The sequence below is a fragment of the Muscardinus avellanarius genome (assembly GCF_963383645.1).
Source record: "Muscardinus avellanarius genome assembly, chromosome: 12".
Taxonomy (NCBI): domain Eukaryota; kingdom Metazoa; phylum Chordata; class Mammalia; order Rodentia; family Gliridae; genus Muscardinus; species Muscardinus avellanarius.
Window position 1 is genome coordinate 40,599,114 of NC_137798.1, and position 26,260 is coordinate 40,625,373.

At 39.0% G+C, this 26,260-nt stretch overlaps 1 protein-coding gene across 5 annotated transcripts in view; it reads left to right on the top strand.

Moving 5' to 3' along the window:
* Nucleotides 1–2,324: 2,324 nt before the first annotated feature.
* SRP54 (signal recognition particle 54) overlaps nucleotides 2,325–26,260 on the top strand; it is a gene marked incomplete at both ends in the record, with an annotated part of 36,262 nt that continues 12,326 nt past the window's right edge. For 3 of the 5 annotated variants that reach the window (XM_080706707.1, XM_080706708.1, XM_080706710.1), the window contains 10 exons: nucleotides 2,325–2,402; nucleotides 4,395–4,486; nucleotides 5,473–5,557; nucleotides 13,442–13,546; nucleotides 15,362–15,428; nucleotides 15,508–15,565; nucleotides 20,403–20,553; nucleotides 22,742–22,890; nucleotides 23,180–23,280; nucleotides 23,966–24,052. In XM_080706707.1, coding sequence (XP_080562833.1) covers nucleotides 2,325–2,402; nucleotides 4,395–4,486; nucleotides 5,473–5,557; nucleotides 13,442–13,546; nucleotides 15,362–15,428; nucleotides 15,508–15,565; nucleotides 20,403–20,553; nucleotides 22,742–22,890; nucleotides 23,180–23,280; nucleotides 23,966–24,052 — 973 coding nt within the window. Of the gene's footprint in view, nucleotides 2,403–4,394; nucleotides 4,487–5,472; nucleotides 5,564–13,441; nucleotides 13,547–15,361; nucleotides 15,429–15,507; nucleotides 15,566–20,402; nucleotides 20,554–22,741; nucleotides 22,891–23,179; nucleotides 23,281–23,965; nucleotides 24,053–26,260 lie in introns of all 5 variants that reach the window. The other 2 variants (XM_080706706.1, XM_080706709.1) reach the window with 2 other exon arrangements.

Sequence of the window (26,260 nt, forward strand, 5' to 3'; positions counted from 1 at the left end):
AGCCGGCAGTCCTGTCCCTGCCTCCCGAGTACTGGGATTGCAGTGTGTGCCACCACGCTCGGCTCCCTTTTGTCCTCTTTTCCACTGAATCCAAATTTTACCTGTATTTCAGGATGAAATTCTAATCAAACAGTCTGTTTACCTGAGCCTAAAATGTTTTATCTTCTTTAGGATTTTTATGCAAATCATCATTGACAGTTGACCCTAAGCTTTTATTGATTTTATTGATTTTATTTTTGGTGGTACTGGGGTTCCTGGAAGCCCTTCTACCGCCGGGCTACACTCCCAGACCTATTTTATATTTTTTTTATTTGGAAACAGGGTCTCTTAAGCCAGCACGGCTTGCTCCGAACCAGCGCGATCCTCCTGTCTCCGCCTCCCAAGCGCAGCGATTACAAGCGTGCGCCACCACGCCCGACTTATTTTTATTTTTTTAAGATTTAAAGAAGTTTATTAGAAAGATGGAAATACAGCCGGGCGTGGTGGCGCACGCTTGTAATCCCCGCACTTGGGAGGCGGAGACAGGAGGATCGCACAGGTTCGAAGCCAGCTGCGCGCGCTGGCTTAGGAGACCCTGTTTCCAAATAAAAATGTAAAAATAGGTCTGGGAGTGTAGCCCGGAGGTAGAAGGGCTTCCAGGAACCCCAGTACCACCAAAAAAATAAAAAATAAATAAAAAAAAAAGAAAGATAGAAATACAGAAAATAGAAATACAGAAAATAGTTACAGCCCCATGCCAAAATGGCATGAGGGGGGAGGGTGGCCCAGGCCAACTCACCACTCCCAAGCTTTTATTGATTTTAACCATTACTTTACTAGTAATTTATCAGGGTTCTCTAGAGAAGCATAACCAGTAAGATGTGGGCAGGGGAGAGGGAAACGATAATGGTAAGTAATCACTGTAACGATAGGTAATCATTTGTAAGGAATTGAATCAGCCAGTTGTGGAGCCCAAGTCCGAAGATCTGAGGGATGAGTTGGCAACCTGGAGACCCAGGAGAGCCAATGGTGTAGTTTTAGCCCAAAGGGTAGTAGGTTTGAGACCCAGGAAGAGTCAGTGTTTGTGTTTAAGAGCAGGAAAAAGCTGATAGCCCAGTTCATAGAGAAATTTTAAGTATTTATTTTGCTGTTCATACATGTGCTTTGTCTTGTCATCGAATACATAAAGATCTTGAGGGCAGGGAATACAAATCAGACTTTTTTTTTTTTTTACCATCTGTGAGCTCTTACATCTTTAATATAGTAGGGACATCAGTATTCTTTGTGTAATGATAATGTTTTAGAGCTGGAAAGGATTTTTCAGGTTTATTTATTTTTGTGGTACTAGGGATGAAACCCAGGGACATTGTACCTCCAAGCTATACTCCTAGGCCTGTTAAATTTTTATTTGGAAAAGATCACTAAGTGTCTGAGAGCTTCACAAAATTACTGAGGCTGACTTAAAACCTGCATTCCTTTGGTCTCAGCCTCCCAAGTACTGTGATTACAGGTGTGTGCCACCATGCCCAGCTAGATTATGTTTTTTTTTTTGTGTGTGGTACTGGGGATGGAATCTCTGAGGGGCATTCTACCTCTGAGCTACACCCCCAGCCCAATTTTTTATTTTTTATTTTGAGACAGGGTCTCACTGAGTTGCAGAGGGCCTCTCAATAAGTAGCTTAGGCTGTTTGTGAACCACAATCCTCCTGTCTCAGCCTCCCAAATGTTAGGATTATAAGTGTGTGCCACCATGCCCAGCTAGGTTATTTTATTTTAGAGTTCAGGAATCTAGAATAGTGTTTTTTGTTTCTTTGTTTTTCTTTCTTTCTTTCTTTTTTTTGTACTGGGGATGGAACCCAGGGGTATTCTACCTCTGACCTACACCCTCAGCCTTAATTTTTATTCTTTATTTTGAAACAGGATCTAAGTGATAGAGGGCCTCACTAAGTAGCTGAGGTTGTCTGCAAACCAGATCCACCTATCTCAGCCTTCCAAATGCTGGGATTACATGCTTGGGGCCACCATGCTTGACTCTAGAATAGCTTTTTATTTTTTATTTTTTTGGTAGTACTGGGGATTGAACCTCAGCTACTTAGGGAGGTCCTTTGCAACTCAATGAGATCCTGTTTCAAAGTAAAGAATAAAAAATAGGGTTGGGGATGGGAGGTAGAATGCCCCTGGGTTCCATCCCTAGTACCCCCCCCACACACACGCATTACATATATATGTATGTGTGTATATCTTTAGAAGTCTTTAATTATGGGAAAGAAAATGGATTGTTTTAAAGTGTTTTAATATTTTTGTCTTTCCAGTGTTCCTCATAAGCACATCTTAAAGCCTTCAAGATGGTTCTAGCAGACCTTGGAAGAAAAATAACATCAGCATTACGCTCATTGAGCAATGCCACCATTATCAATGAAGAGGTATGTAAAGTAGGATGTGAGATGTATGTGACTGTGCACCATCACTAGCCTTGGGGAGCTGGAGTACTGTTAATCTCTATGTTTATATTGATTTTGATGTAGATTTAATGCTTGTAGATAAAAACTTAGAGCCAGATAAGAGTATGTAGTTATTGAGAAATCAACTACCTCACTGTTATTTTACTTGCCTACACAGAATTTAAACAATAAAAAGGACCTTAACTTAAATGTAAAAGTAAAATATGTTTTGAAAATGACTTAAATCTGGAAATGTACTTTTTTTATTTTGCTTTCCATGTTGACAAAAATTTCTTTCTTTCTTCTTGGCTATGCATGCATTAATTGGATTTTTCTCTAGGACTTTTATTTAGCATTCTTCTTATAAAAAAGGGTAGCATTTCATCTTGGTTACTTTGGTTTATTTTCTCTGAAATCCTTAGTTTTTGGAGATTTTATAAGATGACTGTGTGGGGGTGGTGGTCTGGGGATGGAACACAGGGGCATTTGACCTCCAAGCTACAACCCCTGCCCTGTTTTTTATTCTTTTTAATTTGACACAGGGTCTCACTAAGTCGTGGAGGGCCTCACTAAGTAGTAAGGCTGTCTGTGAACCATGATCCTCTGGTCTCAGTCTCCCGAATGCAGGGGTCACCCAGCTAGGATGACTCTTTTTTTTTTTTTTTTTTTTGGTGGTCCTGGGGGTAGAACCCAGAGGCTTTCTACCTCCAGGCTATACTCCCAGGCCTTTTTTATATTTTATTTGGAAACAGGGTCTCACTAAGTTGCTAAGAGCCTAAGTAGCTGAGGCTGGCTTTGAACCTGTGCGATCCTCCTGTCTCAGCCTCCCAAGCGCGGGGATTACAAGCGTGCGCCACCATGCCCGGCTCCTAAGATGACTCTTAATAACATATCTGAAATATTCTTTTCCCTAGTTTACAGTTTAAGATACTATTTTTTTAAATCTTTTTCTTTCCTTACTACTTTATAGCTTGTTTTCCCCGCTGTAGCTTTTTTATTTATTTATTTTTTTGTGTGTGTGTGTGTGGTACCAGGGACTGAACACAGGGACATTCTACTTCCAAGCTATACCTTCAACTCTATTTTATTTTTATTTTGAAATAGTGTCTTCTAGGTTGATGAGAGTCCCACTACTTGCTGAGGCTGTTCTTGAACCTGCAATCCTCATATCTCATACTCCCAAGCCCAAGTGTGCACCACCACACCCTGGCGTCTCATCTTTTCTTAAGACTTTGTCTTTTATTGATTGACTGATTGATTGCAGTACTGGGAATTGATCCCAGGTGCATTCTACTTCTGAGCTACACTCCCAGACTTATTTTTTTTATTTTGAAAGAGTGTCTCACTAAGTTGTTGAGGGCCTTGCTAAGTTGCTGAGGCTGATGTTGAACCTGGGATTATCCGTTTTCAGCCTCCCAAGTACTGGGATTACAGGCATAATCTTGGCTAAGACTTTTGGTCCTTTTAAGCACAGTGCCTTGTAACTTCAAAGGTGTGATAATAGGGAATTACTCATAGAAGGTAATTTTCAACTTTATTTCTCTGCTCTGAATAGAAATCATAAGGCGAGGTAGTTTTTTTCTGTCCTATTTTCCTCCATGATAGAGCAGTTAGCATGGATTTTATGCCATTATTTATTGGCATCAAGGTTCTTCAGTGACATAGAAAACATCAGTGGCAACTAATTATATAGTAATTTCTTTGGCTCGGGTATTATTTTATTATTAATTTAATATAGGAATAAAGTGATAATTAATGCTTGGTTGTATAAAACTAAATGAGATGTCGTATTTTGACAGAATGAATGAACATTTAATAATATTTTATCTCCAGAGTTAACTGAAAATTTTTCTTTCCTCCAACTATGTGGTATTTATCTTTATTAAACAATAGTAGTATAACTGACCAGCCATTGTTTTTATGTAACTAAAATGTTACATGGAGCACGTTAAATTTTTATTTATTTATTTTCAGGTATTAAATGCTATGCTAAAAGAAGTATGTACGGCATTATTGGAAGCTGATGTTAATATTAAACTAGTGAAGCAACTAAGAGAAAATGTTAAGTAAGTTGAATTGATTATATAAAAAACAGGCAAAACTAAGTTTAGTTTATTAGGATGAAGAGCTAACTAGAAAGGTTTGCTTTATTATGAATCATTTCTGCTATATAGCACTGAAACAGTATAGAACTCATGTTGGAAAACTGTATTTACAGTATGTTTCATAATGATTGCTCAGACTAACCCATGTTAGTTGTTTTTTTTTTTTTTTCCCTTTGGGTCTAGGGATGGCGCCACCACTCCCGGCTTTAGCTTTCTTTTAATTATAGATTTTTTTTTCTATTTTACTACTACTTTATTTGGACAGATTCTATAGTATGTATAGTATTTTAATATAAAAGCCTTTTAACAATTCACATTCTTTATAGATAAGTGGTGTGGCCTTATCTTTTTCAGGCTTAAAATGACATTAATCAGCCTCCTTTATTACTGGAGAATAGTATTGTCTGGTTTTCCTCTTTGGTTTCTCTGCCCGTATTTGAATGAAGAAGTATTATGTGTAGTCTTGGTTTTTGGGAGAGGCACCACTTGGCAGATGCATAGACCAACACAGATGCCTCCATTGATTGCTTAAATCCCAGCCTTTTTCATATTTAAGGCAGCCTGCATTGTCAGACTGGGAATTAATATAGAACTACTGGCATTTAAGCATTTAGAACTGGGGAAAACAGTCTTTTTTTTCTGTTGTAAAGATGGATAAAATATATAAGCTGCAAGATAAATAGAATTAGTACTTTGCAGTGATATGAGAACAAATTAGTAATTATACTTTGAACTTGAAAACCTTGAAAAACCATTGTCTTATATATAATATTTTATGGTACAATTATTTTTGGTATAATCAAATGCATCTCTAGTAATTATATGTATGTTAATTGGAAGGCTATTAATATGAATAAGAGTATTGTTGCATTTTGAGGAATAGTAGCTTTTTTAGAGTGTCTTAACTGACTCTTCTCTTTCCTACCCCAAATTTTACCATCATGAAGGTCTGCTATTGATCTTGAAGAGATGGCATCTGGTCTTAACAAAAGAAAAATGATTCAGCATGCTGTATTTAAAGAACTTGTCAAGGTAAAAATATATCAAGATTGTGCTATGATTTTATAGACTCAGGAATACAATAAACCAATATTATTTTAGACTTTAATTTTTATGAAATATTCATCTATATTAAAATATTAATTGAAAGATTAATTTTTCTAAAGTGACCTATTTTTATTGTTTTATTGTTTGTTGTACTGGAAGTTGAACCCGGGGCATTCTGCCTCTGCCCCAGCCCTATTTTTTTTTTTTCTTTTCTTTTCTTTTTTTTTTTTTTTTTTTTTTCCCCTGTGGTACCAGGGATGGAACCTTGGGCATTCTACCTCCGAGCCACACCCCTAGCACTATTTTTTATTCTTTATTTTGAAACAGAGTCTCACTGAGTTGCAAAGGGCCTCACTAAATAATGGCTGAGGCTGTCTGTGAACCATGATTCTCCTGTCTCAGCCTCCCAAATGCTGGGATTACAAGCGTGCACCACCACGCCTGGCTCCTGTTTTATTTTTATTTTGAAACAGAGCTTCACTGAGTTGTTGAGAATGGCTTTGAACCTGCACTCTTCCTGTCTCAGCCTCCCAAGTAGTGAGATTATAAGCATGAGCCACCATACTCGACAGATCTATTTTTATTATAGTATTTACTGAGTACAGAATTCTGAGTGTTGTGTGTGTGTTATGAAGACCATTGAAATTTCTGTAAGAAATAACAGATCCACTTTGTAAAGAGTGGCCACGAACCCGCAATCCTACTGTCTCAGCCTCCCAAGTATTGGGATGATAAGCTTGTGCCACCATGCCTGGCTTGTGACATTTTTTCAGGTAGTAAATTAGACTATTACCTACCTCATCTTGAACTGTTATTGCTACTCTTGTCATGCAGATTATGGTGAAAATCTTAGAACTTTAAAAATATAGGTTGTCATGGTGGCATATACCTATAATCTCAGTACTTGGAAGGCTGAGACAGAAGGATTGGAGTTCCATGGCTAGCCTCAGCAGCTTAGGCCCTCTGCAATTCACTGAGACCCTATTTTAAAAATAAAAATATAACCTGGGCATGTTGGCACAAGCTTGTAATCCCAGCATTCGGGAGGCTGAGACAGGAGGATCGTGGTTCACGGACAGCCTCAGCTACTTAGTGAGGCCCTTTGCAACTCACTGAGACCCTGTTTCAAAATAAAGAATAAAAAATAGGGTTTTTTTTTTTAAAGCAGTAAATGATTATTGTGGCTTACTATTATTTTTTCCTACATTGTACAAATGCTTTCATTTACTCAGTGCTTATAGCTATTTTGGAAAAGTCCAGTTATTTCATATGGTTATATCATTTCAGCTTAGTCCACTAGGCTAATTAATTTTTTTTTCTTTTTCTTTTTTTTTTTTTTTTGGTGGTACTGGGGTTCCTGGAAGCCCTTCTATCTCCGGGCTACACTCCCAGACCTATTTTTACATTTTTATTTGGAAACAGGGTCTCCTAAGCCAGCGTGTGCGGCTGGCTTCGAATCTGCGTGATCCTCCTGTCTCTGCCTCACAAGTGGGGGGATTACAAGCGTGCGCCACCATACCCGGCTTAGGCTAATTAATTTTTTGAAAAAGGAAAGGAAGAAATTTAGGCCTAAAATAGATAAAGAATTTGTCTAATTTATACTTTTTGCAGTGCGGTGGCTATGGTGGCATACATCTGTAATCCTACTAAGCAGTGAGACTCTCATCAGCCTAGTGAGATCTTATTTAAAAAAAAAAAATAGGGCTGGGAGTATATATTGAAGATAGAAAGCTCGGCTTGCAATTCAACAATCACATGCTTTCCTTAAGACAGTCATGAAATTTCAGTATATAGCTGCAGAACTTTAAGTATACTTCGCATCTCATCACAGAATTTTAAAATGTTTTTAGTCAAAGGTCAGTATTTAATACAATTAATAACTTCTACTGCTTCATCAAGGACATCCTTAAATGAAAACCTGCACTGTTTTGTAAATGTTTGGTAGAGTACGACTAATAGTACAGTGAAGGTAGAGTGCATTTTGTTGCTGTTGTCTTGATTCGTCTAGGTACTTGCACTCACTTTTGCTTCTACTGCAAATCCTTTTTCTTTCATTGAATATCATTTTTGTATGAGTTAACAACAGCATATAATCTACATTTTCTCATACTTAGGCATTTGGCAGGCATTTTTTCAAAAGTGAAACAAATCTGTCATTTTAAGGCAAATATTTGGCTAGTGATGAAATTTGAGCTTTCATAAACTAGGAACTTATTTCTCTACCATAAGTTTTACAGCATTCCAGTACTTTCTGATGATAATATTGACAGTAAAGAATAAATTTTTTAGCTGGGCATGGTGGCACACACTTGTAATCCCAGTACATGGGAGGCAGAGACAGGAGGACTGCATGTTCTCAACCAACTTCAGCAACTTGTGAGGCCCTCCACAACTAGTGCAAACCAGCTCAGCTGTTATGGAGATCATTGTGGAGATTCTTTAGAAAACTGGAATAGATCCACCATATGATCTGGCTATACCACTCCTGGGTATCTTTCCAAAGGGATTGAAATCAGAGAACTACAGTAACATATGCATACCCATGTTCATAGCAGCACAATTCACAATAGCCAAAATATGGAACCAACCTAGGTCTCCATCAACAGATGAATGGATTCCAAAATTATGGGATATACACACAGTGGAATTCTACTCAGTTATAAAGAACAAAATCATGTCATTTGCAAGAAGATGGAAAGACCTTGAAAACATTATGTTAAGTGAGCTCAGCCAAGCACAGAAAGAGAAGGGACATATGTTTTCTCTAATATGTCCAAACTAGGGAGTATTAGGGATACCTGAGGGACTCCAGATAATGGAGGGGAAACCTCAGCAAAGCTAGAAAGAAAGGGTAGGGGAGGAAGAAGGCTGAGGTTAATTAGTGGAGGAGCTACATTCGAATACGTATATAAATGTGAATGTAGCATGGTCAACATGGACACTCAGTGTTGAGAGGAGGGAGGGGAAGCGGTGGCGGGGTGAGGGCATCAAGTACTGTGTGAATGTCTGTTGTCAATTTGATCACATTGTGATGTGAGACTATAATGTACCAATAAAATAAAAAATCAATAAAGAATAAAAAATAAGACTGGGGTAGAGCTCAGAGGTAGAATGCCCCTGGATTCAATCTCCAGTGCCACAAAATATATATATAAATAAATGTTTTTGATGTTATATACTGCAGTGTGTCAGTAATGGGTAATTTTTACATATTTCAAAAACCAGTGCTATTTTTTTATTTTTTATTTTTTATAGTACTGGGGGTGTAACCCAGGGGCTTTCTACCTCCGGGCTATACTACCAGACCTATTTTATATTTTATTTGGAAACAGAGTCTCACTAAGTTGCTGAGAGCCTCACTACGTGGCTGAGGCTGGCTTTGAACCTGTGCGATCCTCCTGTCTCAGCCTCTCAAGTGCGGGGATTACAAGCGTGCACCACCGCGCCCAGCAAACCAGTTGTTTTTAAAAGACGAGAGTTTGATGTTACAAAAGCATGGACTAAGCCGGGCATGGTGGTGCACACTTGTAATCCCAGCATTCAGGAGGATGGCGGTTCGCAAACAGCCTCAACTACTTAGTGAAGCAGTCTGCAATTTAGTGAGACTGTGTTTCAAAATAAAGTATAAAAAATAGGGCAGGGGCAGGGGATGTAGCTTGGAGGTCGAATGTCCCTGGGTTCCATCCCCCAAGACCCGCCTCCCCCCCCCAAAAAAAAGCATGGACTGGTATAAGATAGATGCCAAGTACAGGATTGAATCACATCTTCTGTTGTAACAGAGTAGAAAAGTTTGTTATGGTTCCAGGTTCCAAATTGTAGCTAGCCATTACAAACTACCATGATTATAAAAGAATTCTCATCTCAGACCAAACAGTTGACAACTTGTTGCAGAAGGTGGGAAGAAGAGAAGATAGGTTTATAAAATAATATTTGAGCCAGGTGTGATTGTGTATGCCTCTAATCCCAGTACTTGGAAGGCTGAGAAAGGAGGCTCACAGGTTTGAGGCAAGACCCTATTTCAAAATAAAAAATAAAAAGGGTGTAAGGTAAGAGGTAAGCTTAGAGGTAAAACTACCCTGGGTTCAATCCCAGTGCTGCAAAAAAAGAAAAAAATTATTTATTCATTTTTTTGCCTGGTATGGTGGCCATACCTGTAATACCAGTTACTCAGGAGGCTGAGGCAGGATGCAAGGGAATCGGGGATGCAAGGCCAGGCTCAGCAACTTAGTGAGACTGTCTCAAGATAAAAAATAGAAAGGGCTGAGGTTGTAGCTCAGCAGGGGAGTGCCTATGGGTTTCATCCTCAGTACCAAAAGAATAAAAATATTCAGTACAACATAGATTTCAAATAATGGTTTCAGGCCGGGCATGGTAGTATACACTTATAATCATAGTACTTGGGAGGCTGAGACAGGAGGATCACAGGTTCGCAGCCAGCCTCAGTTACTCAGTGAGGCCCTCTTCAACTTAGTGAGAGCGTGTTTCAAAATAAAGAATAAAAAATAGGGAGTGTAGTTTGGAGTTAGAAAGCCCCTGAGATCAATCCTCAGTACTGAAAGAAAAAATTAAAAAAGGTTTCATAGACAGCTGAGTGAGTGTGCCAGGAAGTGAAGTGGAGAGAATGGAGGTAATGTAAGGCAGCGTGAGTACACGGGGGGAGTTTAGAAGAAAGGGACTTAAATTTGTGCTTTAAACAAAATTTACGTATTTTAGAAATTTGCCTAAGGCTTGTCTAAGGCTAAGTTAATGCCTGGGAAAGGGTAAGAAAGTATGTTGTCCTCTCTCCTCTGTCCTGTCTTTTCTTGAGATTCAGGTATAGTAAGGATTATGTAACCTTGATGATATTGTCTCCGATGGCTTTGACAGACTTTCTCTTAGGGTTTTAAAAATTAAGTAATTAATTTTATTAACTTTATTCACAGTTTGCCAACCACTGGTCTAGGACATTACTGTTATGAATTTAACATCATATGAGTATTTTAAGCTCCAGATAACTAACAATCAAACTATTGTGTTAAATAAACTTTTAAGGCTGGGCATGGTGGCGCATGTTTGTTATCTCAGTACTTGGGAGACTGAAACAAGAGGATCTGGGGTAGTGACCAGCTGGGCTACTTAGGCCCTCCACAACTTAGTGAAACCCTCTTTCAAAATAAAGAATAAAAAATCGGCCTGGGGGTGTATCTCAGAGGTAGAATGCCCCTGGATTCAATCCCCAGCACCACACACACATAAACAAAAATAAATAAATACTTTTAAAAAATGTCGTACCTAGCCGGGGCATGGTGGCGCACGCTTGTTATCCCCGCGCTTGGGAGGCAGAGACAGGAGGATCGCGCAGGTTCGAAGCCAGCTGCGCGCGCTGGCTTAGGAGACCGTTTCCAAATAAAAATGTAAAAATAGGTCTGGGAATGTAACCCGGAGATAGAAGGGCTTCCAGGAACCCCAGTACCACCAAAAAAAAAAAAAAAAAAAAAAAAGTCGTACTTGAGCTGGGTGTAGTGGCACACACTTGTAATCCCAGCATTTGGGAGGCTGAGACAGGAGGATCGCCTCAGCTACTTAGAAACCCTTTGCAACTTAGTGTGACCCTGTTTCAAAATAAAGACTAAAAATAGGGCAGGGGGTGTAGCTCAGAGGTAGAATGCCCCTGGATTCCATCCCCAGGCCCGGGGGGAAAAAAAAAATAGGGCAGGGGTATAGCTTGGTGGTGGCAGAATGCCTCTGGGTTCCATCCCCAGTCCTGCAAAAAAAAAAAAAAAAGTCATATTCGTTAGTTTGGGAACTGTTGTTATATGATGTTTACTTTCCCACTGACTGTTTTTTTTTTTTTTGGTGGTACTGGGGGTGGAACCCAGAGGCTTTCTACCTCCGGGCTATACTCCCAGACCTTTTTATATTTTATTTGGAAACAGGGTCTCGCTAAGTTGCTGAAAGCCTCACTAAGTAGCTGAGGCTGGCTTCGAACCCATGAGATCCTCCTGTCTCAGCCTCCCAAGCGCGGGGATTACAAGCGTGCACCACCACGCCCGGCTGTGACTGTTTTCTTACTATCCCTATATACATAATAACTTAATAAAACAGGAAATCTCTGGCATTGGAAAACTTAACATTTGACCTGGAAGGTCTTTTATTTGTCATTTGTAATTTTGTTCCATATAAACATTTGTCAAATTGAACATAAGCCCTCTTCAGTATGGTAGCCAAAAACAATGTAAAATGTCTCATATAGATTACATGTTGAAATTATATTTTGGCAAATTGGATTAAATAAAACATTAAAATTAATTACACTTTTTAAAGTTTTAGCCAGCGTGATCATGCACATTTGTAATCTCAGTACTTGAGAGGCTGAGAAAGGAGGATTGCAGGTTCAAAGCCGTTCTCAGCAATTTAGTGAGGCCCTCTGTAACTTAGTAAGACCCAGTTTCAAAATAAAAATAAAATAGGGCTGGGGTGTAGTTCAGAGGTAGAACACCCCCAGATTAAGTCCTCAGTACCCGCCACAGACAAATTTCCTCTCTTTTTTTTTTTTTTTTTTTTTTTTTTTTGTGGGTCTGGGGATGGAACCCATGGGCATTTGACCTCCGAGCTTCACCCCCTACCCTATTTTTTTATTATTTATTTTGAAACAGGGTCTTACTAAGTTGCGGAAGGCCTAATTAGCTGAGGCTGTCCGCGAACCACAATCCTTCTGTTTCAGCCTCTGGAATGCTGGGATTACAAGCATGCGCTCCCCACACACAAAAGTTTCAATGTCACTGCTAGAATATTTAAAATATATACATGTGCCCTACAAATATGTTTTTGTGTCTTTCATATTTATATACGAGGTATTGAACCCAGGAGCATTTTACCTCTAAGCTACAACCCCAGCCCCTTTTATTATTTATCTTGAAACAGTGTCATTAAGTTGTTTTTTTTTTTTGGCCGGGCGTGGTGGCGCACGCTTGTAATCCCCGCGCTTGGGAGGCGGAGACAGGAGGATCACGCAGGTTCGAAGCCAGCCACGCTGGCGTAAGAGACCCTGTTTCAAAAATATAAAATAGGTCTGGGAGTGTAGCCCGGAGGAAGAAGGGCTTCCAGGAACCCCAGTACCACCAAAAAAAAAAAAAAAAGTTGTTTTTTTTTTTTTTTTTTTCCTTGGGGTACTAGGGATGGAACCCAGGGGCATTTTACCTCCGAGCTACACCCTCTGCCCTATTTTTTATTCTTTTTCTTTTTTTCTTTTTTTTTTTTTTGCGGGTCTGGGGATGGAACCCAGAGGCATTTGACCTCCGAGCTACACCCTGTGCCCAATTTTTTATTCTTTATTTTGAAACCGGGTCTCACTGAGTTGCAGAGGGCCTCACTAAGTAGCTGAAGCTGTCTGCAAACTGTGATCCTCCAGGTCTTAGCCTCCCAAATGCTGGGATTACAAGCATGTGCCATCACGCCCGGCTATTCTTTATTTTTAAAACAGGCTCACTAAGTTGCAGAGGGCCTCACTAAGTAGCTGAGGCTGTCCTTGAACCGCGATCCTCTGGTCTCAGCCTCCAGAATGCTGGGATTACAAGTGTGCACCCCACACCCAGCTAGTGTCACTAAGTTTCTAAGACAGGCCTCCAACCTGAGATTCTCCTGTCTCAGCCTCCCAAGAACTGGAATTATAGGCATGTGCCTGGCTGCAATATGTTAAATGTTCTTAAATTTCACTCTGTAAGTATGAAGGAGAATTGTACAATTATATTAGAATGGTAGGATTATGGAAGTTTTCATATGAAGATACCATAAAATTATTTTTATGATTTAAAAGTTTTGCTGGGGAAGTATTTTGAATTTAAGCATATGTTAACCTGAGTTTATTTTTATTTTATTTTTGGTATGTAGCTTGTAGACCCTGGAGTTAAAGCATGGACACCCACTAAAGGAAAACAGAATGTGATTATGTTTGTTGGATTACAAGGGAGTGGCAAAACAACAACATGTTCAAAGGTGAATTGCATTTTTAAAAAGTCGTGTAGAAGATATGTTTGTATAAATCAAGTTTTATATTGAAGTCAGGCTGTGTAATATTTGTTGGTTTACAATTTTGTGTTACTTGATTATCACTTTTGTAATTTGTAATAGTTTAGTGGCCCATTCTTGTAATCTCAGTACTTGGAAGCCTGAGACAGGAGTAGCACATGTTCGAGGCGAGGTGAGCCTTAGCAACTTAGTGAAGCCTGTTTGAAAAAAAAAAAAAAATTATAGGGCTAGGCGTGTAGCAGAGATATAACACCCCTGGGTTCAATCCCCAGTGAGGGGGGTGGGGGAGAGAATGAATCCCATAGTCCCTTGTGATTGTTCTTTATCAAAATATAACACTTCTATATATCTATGTTACTTAAGGCTCTATTTTTTACTTGGTGCATTGTAATTATATATCGTATTTGGGTATAGAGTGATGGAAACATACAAGCAAAGAAAACTTGGAACACTTCTCTTTAGGTCCCATCCCCCTTCCTTCTCCTTTCCCCTTACATTTATTTGAGATTGGATTTGGTAATTTTGTGTACATAATGTAGCATTATTTCAACTCTTACACTGTCTTAGTCCTGCCTCCTCCCTTTCCTAATCTACCTTAATCTTTCCCTTGGAGTCTCCACTTTTCTACCTGATGTTAACCTTATTGCCCGCGTTCTCTAGCTTCCACGTGTAAGAAAATGTACAGCTGGTTGGTTTGGAGGACTGGCTAATCTCACTTAGTATAATATTTTGAATTCCATCTCTTTTCCTCAAATGAGAGTAGAGAGTTATGAGAATGAGGAAGTTTATCTCCTATGCCTCAAGACTCCTTTTTCTATCCCACCCTACACATAATCTTTATTTCATATATCTTTATGCTAACTTTTAATTGGGTACCTCATTGTTACCAATTATTTTTCACAAGCTTCAGCATGTTACGGTTTGAGGGGGCAGAAAAAAAGACAAATATTTTTTAGAGGATTTCATTATTGTTTGTTTTTAATGGTATTAGTTAACTTTTTGTTTTTGTAGTACTGGGGGTTGAATCAAGAGGCATTGTACCTCTGAGCTATACCTCCAGGCTTAATTTTTTTGTATCTTGAAACAGGGTCTCACTACATTGCTAGGGTTGTCCTCAAACCTGCCCCCTCCTGTCTCAGTCTCCCAAATACTGGAATTAAAGGCATGTGCCACCATGCCTGGCAGTAGTTAATGTTTTTAACAATGATCATTTGCTGCTTGATCATTTTATATCTTTTGAAAATGCAGTTATGTGACAGAATTTAGACTCTTTAGAAAAATGTCTGTACTTGGCACATGCTTGTAATCCCAGTACTTGGGAAGCTGAGACAGGAGGATCGCAGGTTCATGGCCAGCCTCAGCTACTTAGTGATGCCTTCCACAACTTAGTGAGACACTGTTTCAGAATAAAGAATAAAAAATAGGAGCCCGGCATAGTAGTACACGCTTGTAATCCCAGCATCTGGGAGGCTGAGACAGGAGGATCATGGTTCGCGACCAGCCTCAGCTACTTAGCGAAGCCCTCGGGAACTCAGTGAGACCTGGTTTCAAAATAAGGAATAAAAAATAGGGCAGGGGCTGTAACTCAGAGGTTGAATGGCCCTGGGTTCCATCCCCAGACCCGCAAGAAAAAAATAAAAGGTAAATAAAAAATATTTAGTAATATTATATTCAGGAGAATTATAAGTAGGTTTACTTTACTTCTTAGGTAGATAAAGGCATACATTAAATTATGTGTTTTATAGTTTATTGTATTTATGATTTTTTAATCTTCTTTCCCAGTTAGCATATTATTACCAGAGGAAAGGTTGGAAGACCTGTTTGATATGTGCAGATACATTCAGAGCAGGTAGGTATTGAAATTTAAAAATTATTTTCAGTAATTTGTGTTTTCAAATTTGAGAATTCATTAAATATTTATCTCTTAGGCGCTTTTGACCAACTAAAACAGAATGCCACCAAAGCAAGAATTCCATTCTACGGAAGGTAGGCTGCTGTTTTTCTTTTGATGTTCATATACCTCATCCTGCGTAACTTTGTTCTTTATCCTTGTGTTTAATGCTATCTACTTACATTTGAACATAGACTTTCTGAATGTAATAAGGATGTACATAATAATTATCTTTCTGGCTTGGCGGGGTGGCGCATGCCTGTAGTCCTAGCGCTTGGGAGGCTGAGACAGGAGGATCGAGGCCAGCGAAGACCTTCAGCAACTTAGTGAGACCTTTAAAAAAAATTCTCTTTCATTCCTGTAACATGACCCTATGATCCAGCCTGAATGGACATGGTTGTCTTTTACTTTGTCTATACCATGCTCCCTGGCATGCTTTCCTACTTCTATTTCTTTCTTTTTTCCCTTGATACTGGGAATTGAACCCAGAGGCTTTCTACCTCCAAGTTACATTCCAGCCTTATTTTATTTTGAAACAGGGCCTAAGTAGCTGATGCTGGCCGTGAACCTCTGGTGGTCCTGTCTCAGCCTTTCAAGTATTAGGATTACAAGTGTGCACCACCATGCTCAACTCATTCTTTTAAGATCTGTTTTAAGCATTCCACCATTAAATGCACACTGGTGAACAGATTGATGAAAATGTTTAGTGAACCATTCAGTCATTAAGGGAGCCGGGCGTGGTGGCAAGGGCTGATTGGGATATAGCTCAGTGGGAGACTACTTGCCTAGTGTGGAGCCTCATCCACACAAACAAACAAAAAAACACCACAATTTTTTTTTTTTTAACCCAGGGGCATTCTACCTCCAAGCTACACCCCCAGCCCTATTTTTTATTCTGTATTTTAAAACTGGGTCTTCCTAAGTTACAGAGGGCCTCTCTAAGTAGCTGAGGCTGATTGTGAACCTGCAGTCCTCCTGGCTCAGCCTGCAGTCCTCCTGGCTCAGCCTCCCTAATACTAGGCTTACAAGCATGTGCTTGTGTTTTATTATCCTAAAATGACTTGTAATCTCAAGATTCTAATCATTACTCTCACTCACATGATGTATTGTTCAGTTAAGTAGTTGATACATGATAGGATGATTAAAGAATGAAGTCTCGATTGGATAGAAGAATTTATTTAGGATACTTCTTATTTAACAGGTATGTACCACCATGGCAGATTTCATGCAGTAATTTTTTAATGTTCATATCTAACTGATTAAAGAATAATATTAGGAATTTATTTTATTGTTAGGAATATCTCTAAAGATAAGAACCACTTTCCTGGCCAGGATACTGAAACAGGAGGATCTCAGATTTGAGGCCAGTGTGCAGTAATTTAGTGAATCCCTTTTTCAAAATAAAAAGTACAAGCTGGGTGTGGTGCAGGTTTGTAATCCCAGCATTTGGGAGGCTGATGAGACAGAATTTATTTAGGATACTTCTTATTTGACTTCTAATTTTTGTCTGGCCAAAAAAAAATTTTTAATCTAGTGAGATAGGAATGGTGATACATGCTTATAATCCCAGTACTTGGGAGGCTGAGACAGGAGGATTGCGGTTTGTGGACAGCCTCAGCTACTACCTAGTGAGGCCCTTTGCAACTGAGACCCTGTTTCAACATAAAGAATAAAAAATAGGGCTAGGGGTATAGCTCAGAGATAGGATATCCCTGGGTTCCATCCCCAGTACCCCCAAATAAATAAATAAATAAATATAAAAGTACAGAGGGGTGAGGGTGTAGCTCAGAGGTAGTTTTCCCTTTATGTTCAATCCCCAGTAACCCCCCCCAACACACACACACACACACACGGATGGGATATAGCTCAGTGGCAGAGTACTTACCTAGCATTCACAAGGCCCCAGATTCAATCCTCAGTACAAAAAAAAAAAAAAAGCCGGGCACAGGTTCGAAGCCAACCTCAGCTACTTAGGCTCTCAGCAACTTAGTGAGACCCTGTTTCCAAATAAAATATGAAATAGGTCTGGGAGTATAGCCTGGAGGTAGAAAGCCTCTGGGTTCCACTCCCAGTACGACCAAAAAAAAAAACAAAAACAAAAATAAAAACAAAATAGGTCCGGCAAGGTGGCGCACGCTTATAATCTAGCATTCAGGAGGTGAAGACCGGAGGATCACGTTTCGCAGACAACCTCAGCTACTTAGGCCCTTTGCAACTTAGTGAGACCCTGTTTCTAAAAATAAAGAATAAAAATAGGGCAGGGGGTATAGCTTGGAGGTCGAATGCCCCTGAGTTCCATCCCCATTCCCGCAAAAAAAAAAAAAAAAGAAAAATTCACACTTTATTTATTTTTATTTTTTGGTATTGGGAATTGAACCTAGGGACCCTCTACCTCTGTTTCTTTTGAAACAGTCTTACTAGTTTGCTGAGGGTGTTACTACTTGCTGAGGTTGTCCTGAAGTCAGCTCTCCTCCTGTCTTAGCCTCCCAACTACCAGGATTACTGGCATGTACACTTTTTTTGTATATGTGGTACTGGGGATTGAACCCAAGGGCTTTCTGCCTATGAGCTACATCCCTAGCCCTATTTTTTAAATTTAATTTAATTTGATTTAATTTTTTGCCATACTGGGATGGAACCCGGGGGCATTCTACCTCCGAGCTTCATCCCCAGCCCTATATTTATTCTTTATTTGGAAACAGGGTCTCACTGAGTTTCAAAGGGCCTCAATAAGTAGTAGCTAAGGCTATTCGCAAACTGTGTTTCTTCCCCTCAGCCTTCCAAATGCTGAGATTACAAGTTTGCACCACCACGCCCAACTCCTAGCCCTATTTTTTATTTTTATTTTTATTTAAATCAGGGTCCCACCAGGTTGATGAGAGTCTTATTGTTGATGCTGCCCTTGAACCTCTAATCCTCCTATTTCAGCCTCCCAAGTATTGGGATGACAGGTGTGCACCACCACATCTGGCACACACATTATTAAGTATATTTCTATCTTTTTTTTTGTTGTTCTTAGTTTAAGGGAAAATAGAGGCATTCTACCTCCACGTTACACCTCCAGCCCTTTTTATTTTTTTCTTTTGAAACAGGATCTTTTTGGGTGTGGTAGAATGCCTCTGTTCAATTGCTGAGAGTCTTGATAGGTTGCTGAAGCTGTCCTTGAACTTGGAGTTCTGTCTCACCCTCCCATGTACTAGGATTACAGGCATGCACCTCCACACCCAGAGGGGAGAATAATTTTTAAAATGTTGTGGGTTTTTTTTATTGATTGTTAGTTCTGCTCTGTATAAAAAGTTGCCATAAATCAAAAGAATGCAAATTAAAATATGATTTCATTTCTTCACTTTCAAGTTGGCAACTTCTTTCAGAGATTGTAAAAATATTGTGAAAAAAAAATGAGATTAAAATTCTCTGGGGAAGCTGGGCATGGTGGCTCATGCTTGTAATCCCCACGCTTGGGAGGCTGAGACAGGAGGATCACGCAGGTTCGAAGTCAGCCTCAGCTACTTAGTGAGACCCTGTTTCCAAATAAAATATAAAATAGGTCTGGGAGTCTAGCCGGAGGTGGAAAGCCTCTGGGTTCCAACCCTAGTACCACCAAAAAAAAAAAAAAAAAAAAATTATCTGGGGAATATGTTCTTTTAAAATGTTAAAAGCCAGCCAGAGGTGGTAGTGCATGCTTGTAATCCCGACATTTGGAAGGCTGAGACAGGAGGATTACAGTTTGCAGACAGCCTCAGATACTTAGTGAGGCCCTCTGCAACTTAGTGAGACCCTGTTTCAAAGTAAAGAATAAAAAATAGGGCAGGTGGTGTAGCTCGGAGGTCAAATGCCCCTGGGTTCCATCCGCAGACCCACACACACACAAAAAAAAAAATTACAAAAGGATGTTAAATAGGAGACCAGAGACATAATTCTAGAACTTGTGAGGCTGAGATAGGAGAATCTCAGGTTCAAAGCCAGCCTTCATAACTTAACAAGGCTCTCAGCAACCTAGTTTGACTCTTTTTTCCAAATAAGCAATAAAATGGGGCTGGAGGTATAGGTTGGAGGTAGAATGCCTCTGTTCAATTGCCAGTGGCAAAAAGAATAAATAAATAAATAAATAAATAAATAAATAAATAAATAAATAAATAAGAAAACAGGTATAAAAAAACTTTGAGTTCAATCATTAAAAAATATAAAAAGTTTTAAGGAAATAACACATTCAGAAAAGACATGTAAAACCATATAGACTTTTGTAAGTAGAAAGTTCTATGGTGCTTCATGCTGCTCTTGAAAATAAATATATATTTTTCCTTTTTTTTTTTTTTTTTTGGTGGTACTGGGGGTAGAACCCAGGGGGTTTTCTACCCTCAGGCTATACTCCCAGGCCTATCTTATACTTTATTTGGAAACAGGGTCTCACTAAATTGCTGAGAGCCTCACTCAGTATCTGAGGCTGGCTTCCAACCTGTGTGATCCTCCTGTCTCAGCCTCCCAAGCGCTGGGATTACAGGCGTGTGCCACCACGCCTGGCTTTTGTGTGTGTGTGTGTGTGTGTGTGTGTGTGTGTGTGTGTGTGTGTGTGTTATGGAGATTGAACCCAGGAGTGTTCTACCTCTGAGCTATACCTTCAGTTCTTAATTTGTTTGTTTGTTTGTTTGTTTGTTTGTTTTGAAACAGTCTTACAGAGTTGCTAAACTTTGAACTTACAATCATCCAGTCTTAGCCTCCCAAATACTGGGATTATATGGGCCATGGTGTGCACCACCATGCCCAGCTCTTGAAGTATATTTCTATATTTAATACTTGCTAGAATTTATTCTTCTAAATTGAAATGTGATTGTTTTTACTTATTTCAGAGTAGATTAAAGGTTGACTAATTTCTAAATAGTATTTGAAAGTTTTGCTACTGTAGTTGTTAAATCATTTGTCCATGTTAAATAGTTATACAGAAATGGATCCCGTTATTATTGCTTCTGAAGGAGTGGAGAAATTCAAAAATGAAAATTTTGAAATCATTATTGTTGATACAAGTGGCCGCCATAAACAAGAAGACTCTTTGTTTGAAGAAATGCTTCAAGTTGCTAATGCTATAGTAAGTAGCTTTCCATGAAACACCATTTTAAAGACTTAGGTTAATTTAATTATAAAACATTATTGAGTTTATTGTCAATGTAAATTATTCCTTTCCTATAACATAGATTTCAAGTAATTTATTTCTGTTTTGGGCCCCAACATCTGTGTAATAAGGATTTAATCTCATCATATTCTTTTTCCAATATTAAAAAAAAAATGTAAAAGTAAGAACTTTAACAGCACATACATATAATCCTAGTACTTGGAATCCTGAGACAGGAGGATCACAAATTTAGGACCAGCCTCAGAAACTTGACAGGACATCGAGCAACCTAGTGAGGCCCTGTTTCAAAATAAAAAATACAAAGGACTGGAAATACAGCTCAGAGGTAAAATCCTGGGTTCAAGTCCAGTACCACCAAAACTAAAACAAGAAAAGAACTTTAATAACTGTTTAATTTCCTTTCTGTAAGTTATCTACATTCAAATGGAAATAATACATTAGGTGAATCTTTTCAAAATTAAGCATTTAAAATCATTAATCAGGCCGGGTGTGGTGGCTCATGTTTCTAATCCCAGTACTTTGGGTGACTGAAACAGGAGGATTGCTGGTTTGCAACAAGCCTCAGCAACTTTGGCCTTTGCAATGTGGTGTGAGACCCTATGTCAAAATAAAAAATAAAATAGGGTTGAGAACTGGGTCAGAGAACCCAGAATACCCCTGGGTTCAACCCCTAGCACCCCCCAAAAAATTATTTAATGTCTCTTCTTTAAAATTGTGATGGAAATAATTTGGGAAGAGGTAGTTTGTAGCCGGGCGTGGTGGCGTACGCTTGTAATCCCAGCATTGGGGAGGCTGAAATGGAGGATCGTCGTTCACGGACAGCCTCAGCTACTTAGTGAGGCCCTCTGCAACTCAGTGAGACCCGGTTTCAAAATAAAGAATAAAAAATAGGGTAGGGGGTGTAGCTTAGAGGTAGAATGCATCTGGGTTCCATCCCCAAACCTGTTAAAAAAAAAAAAGTAGTTTGTATATATCTGTAGCATATATTAATAACTAGTGTCTTGCCGTTGGCATGTTGGCAGTAAATCTTTGTTAGTGCTAATAATTTTCTTTTTAGTAATGCTATTATTTTGACCATGTTGAGCAGAGAAATAGCCTCAGTCTATTTTATTCACTTTTGCTTCAGTCTCTACTCTTCTACTTTATATTTTTTCCTGATTTGCTTTTGCTGTTGCTTTGCTTAGAATGCCATTCTTTCATATTTTAGCATAACTATTTCTTCTTTCTTAAGTCCTCACCTCAAACATTACTGTTAGAGAAACTTTATCTGGTAATCCCTGTACTTGGGAGGTTGAGACAGGAGGATGACAGGTCCAAGGACAGCCTCACAAGTAATGAGAAGCTCAGAGCGAGCGAGAGGGAGCGCACCCACCCAAAGAGTGCAGAAAAGAGTGGGAGAGAGAGAGAGAGAGAGAGAGAGAGAGAGAGAGAGAGAGAGAGGCTTTCCCTGACCACCCTACATAAAGAAGCCTCCCATAGCTTATCTTCCATGTACCATGAGGGCCATGGTTTTCTTTTCTTTATTTTATTTTATTTATTTATTTATTTTTTGCAGTACCGGGGATAGAACCAAGGGGCATACTACCTCCAAGCTGCACCCTCAGCCCTATTTTTATTCTTTATTTTGAAACAGCGTCTCACTGAGTTGCAAAGGGCCTAAGTAGCTGAGGCTGTTCTTGAACCTCAGTCTTCCTGTCTCAGCCTCCCAAATGCTATGATTACAAGCGTGTGCCACCACACACTGCTGATCATGGTTTTCTTAATTACCTTTGTACTCAGAACCTGTGCTGCCTAATTCATAGTACTCCCTCAACAATTTTGGGATTGGGGGGGTATTGGGGATTGAACCTAAGGGCATTCTACCTCTGAACTATGCCCCTGGCTCTTATTGTTATTTTTAAATTTTGAAACAGGGTATCACTAAGTTCCAAAGGGCCTTGCTAAGTTACTGAGGCTGGCTACAAACCTGTAATCTTCCTGTCTCAACCTCCTAAGTATTCTGGGATTATAAGCATGTGTCACCATGCCTGGCTCAATAAATATTTTTGGATGAAGAGTTATTAATTATAAATATTCCATAGTGTCTCATGATGAAATTTAAGATCAGTTAATATATTTTGTCTTTTCTATTTAAACTTTCTAGCAACCTGATAACATTGTTTATGTGATGGATGCCTCCATCGGGCAGGCTTGTGAAGCCCAGGCTAAAGCTTTTAAAGATAAAGTAGATGTAGCCTCTGTAATAGTAACAAAACTTGATGGTCATGCAAAAGGAGGTGGCGCACTCAGTGCGTAAGTATTGATACTCTTCCTGCATCTTGGGCTTAGGTAATGTATGTGTGTTTGTAGGTGTGTATATTTATGAGTTTCTTACCGTTTAGAATATATTTTAGTAGTTGATGTAATTTGGTCAATAAAAGAAGTTTAAGTAGAAACAGTTTTGGAGTCTCTCTGATACAGTTCTGTTGTGACTAGTGAAAATAAACTTGAGTTTTGTACCTGTGCCTGGCTTTGAAAATCTACTAGAAATTTGTTTTATTTTTTGAGGTTATTTTATGTTTTGTTTTGTTTTTTTATGCAGAGTTGCTGCCACAAAAAGTCCAATTATTTTCATCGGTACAGGGGAACACATAGATGACTTTGAACCTTTCAAAACACAGCCTTTCATCAGTAAACTTCTTGGTATGTTCAGTAGTGGGGACATAGGAAAATCTTTAAGGAATATTATGGATCTTTGAGACAGATTAGGATTTTAATTCTTTCCTTACTAAAGAAAATCATTTCCTTCTATGACTGTCTTCACCTATAAAAGAGGGGTGATAGTCTGCTTCTTGTGGCAAGAGGGATAAAATGAAATACTAATGCAAAGTTTTTTGGAAAAGTTATAAAATAATGTACAAAAATATGTAGAGTAATAGCAGTTAAAACTTCAGTAAAGTTTTTTTTTTTTTTTTTTTGGTGATACTGGAGATTGAACCCAAAGGCATTTTACTTTCAGGCTACATCCTCAGGCTGATTTTATTTTCTATTTGGAAACAGGGTCTTGCTAGGTTGATGAGACTCTCATTACTTTACTGAGGCAATCCTCCTGTTTCAGCCTGTCAAGTACTGGGATGTGCTATCACACCTGGCTCAGTAAAACTGTTAGTGTCTCATTGTGGTATAACTAGGAAGCATGGAATTTGGAGTTAAGTCTTGGGCTAGAGTCCTTGCTTTGTCTCTGCAAGGCTACCATTTAACCTCTGCCTGTAAAATGTAGTAAGAATCCCGAACCTCCTACCTTGCATGGTTATTATGTATGTGAATGTGTTTTTATGTTGTAAAGCTAGGTATACTGTTGTTAATTTTTCTTCTTTGGGCTTTACAGGTATGGGCGATATTGAAGGACTGATAGATAAAGTCAATGAGTTGAAGCTGGATGACAATGAAGCGCTTATAGAGAAGTTGAAACACGGTATATGAGGAACAAGAGCATTGGTCTCATAGTTCTTGATTTTGATGAAACTACTATTGATTTAATATGTTAATATCTGTTAGTAGAGTCAGTTTTTGAAATGCTTATTGTTTTAGATGGTTTATATGTAAATTATTTTAATTCTTAGGTGTCTGAGCAGTAATAGAATCAAGTTTTTTGTGTATAGATTATATTAAGGCTAAAATTGAGACTTTCATTGGATTCCTTGAAGAAAAAAAGATGGAAGTTAGAATGCGCTCTTCCAGTCTGTTTCCTTCTAAAGTATATACCTATTATAAAATATGTAAAAAGAAAAGAATGAAATTAAGCACAAACACATTCTTCATTGACTCAGTAGACCACTCCTATAGAGAAGTGTATTATGGTGATTAAGAGGCTTAAGGTTTTTAGTGGTACTGGGGGTGGAACCCAGAGGCTTTCTACCTCTGGGCTATACTCCCAGACCTTTTTTTTTATTTGGAAACAGGGTCTCACTAAGTTGCTGAGAGCCTCACCAAGTAGCTGAGGTTGGCTTCGAACCCGTGCGATCCTCCTGTCTTAGCCTCCCAGTGCGGGGATTACGAGTGTGTGCCACCACGCCGGGCTAAGAGGCTTAAGGTTTTTAAATATAACATATTTGATGTATTTTCCCTCCCTCCCTTCCTTCCTTCCATCCACCTATCCATCCATCCTTATTTATTTTTTGTGTATGGTACTAGGTATTGAACCCAGAGGCATTGTACCTCTGAGCTACATCCCCAATCCTATTTTCATTCTTTATTTTGAAACAGGGGCTCATTAAGTTGCAGAGGGTCTCACTAAGTAGCTGAGGCTGGCCGAGAACCTGTGATCCTCCTGGCTCAGCCTTCCAAGTACAGGGATTACAATCATGCACCATTGCGCCCAGCTCCCGGCCCTTTTTTTAAAATTCTTTATTTTGAAACAGGGTCTTACTAAGTTGTAGAGGGCCTCACTAAGTAGCTGAGGCTGGCTGTGAACCTGGGACCCTTCGTGTCTCAACCTCCCAAGTACTAGGATTATAAGCGTGCACCACCAAGCCCAGATAACCTATTTTTTAAGTAATTTTTCTAATTACTTGGCTTCCATTTCTTTATCTGTAAACAGTAGGTAATGTTACCTCATTTAGTTGTTAAGATTGTATTAACTGATGTATATGAAATATGCAGCACATCATAAGCACTTAACTATTATTATTGGCTATTTCATTTTTTTCTCAAAATGATCTTTTCTTTTGAATTAATTCATGTGGCTGGATACTATTCTGCCTTTTTGTTCCATCTTGTTCACTTTACCAGGTACTCATGCCTCTATCTCTCTCTTAATTGTTGTTTTTCAGGGATCATTTTAGGCCATCTTTCTCTGGAGCTTTAAATTCATGGATCTATATGCTTAGGATGTTCCATAAACACCTGGAATTCAGCAGATCCTTATCTTTCCTTCTCAGCCTCCCACCCCATGATTATCGTTGGTGAATGTTAACAGTATTTGTCTTGTTGACAAAGTCAAAAGCTTTTATTTTATTTTATTTTTTACTATACCAGAGATCGAACCCAGGGGCATTCTACCTCTGAGCTACGTCTTACTAAGTTTTGGAGGGCCTCCCTAAGTAGCTGAGGCTGGCTAGGAACCTTCCATCTTCCTGTCTCAGCCTCCCAAGTACTAGGATTACAAGCTTGCTTCACAACGCCTGTCTCTTAATGATTTTTATATCTTCCTTGTTCTGCCCACCCCCTGCCACCATCAATTACTTAGTCCTGCTGATTCTGTTTAGTAAATATCTCTATTCTTTCCCCTTTTCTACAGTTGCCCAGCAACTATGCTAGTTTATCTCTACTTAGATTGCTTATTTTAAGTATTTTAGCAGATCTTCTAGCCTCCCAGACTCTTCCCCTTTGATCAATATTTTATTTGTTTGTTTGTTTGTTTGTTTTTTGTGGTACTGGGGATTGAACCCAAGGGCATTCTACCTCTGAGCTACACCCTCAGTCCTATTTTTTATTGCTTATTTTGAAACAGGGTCTCACTAAGTTGCAGAGGGCTTAAGAAGCTGAGTCTGGCTGTGAACCTATGATCCTCCAGTCTCAGCCTCCGAAGTACTGGGATTATAAGTGTGCGCCATCACACCCAGCTCCCTCTTTCTTTTTTTTTTTTTTTTTTCTTTTTTTTTTTTCACCCCCAGTACTGGGG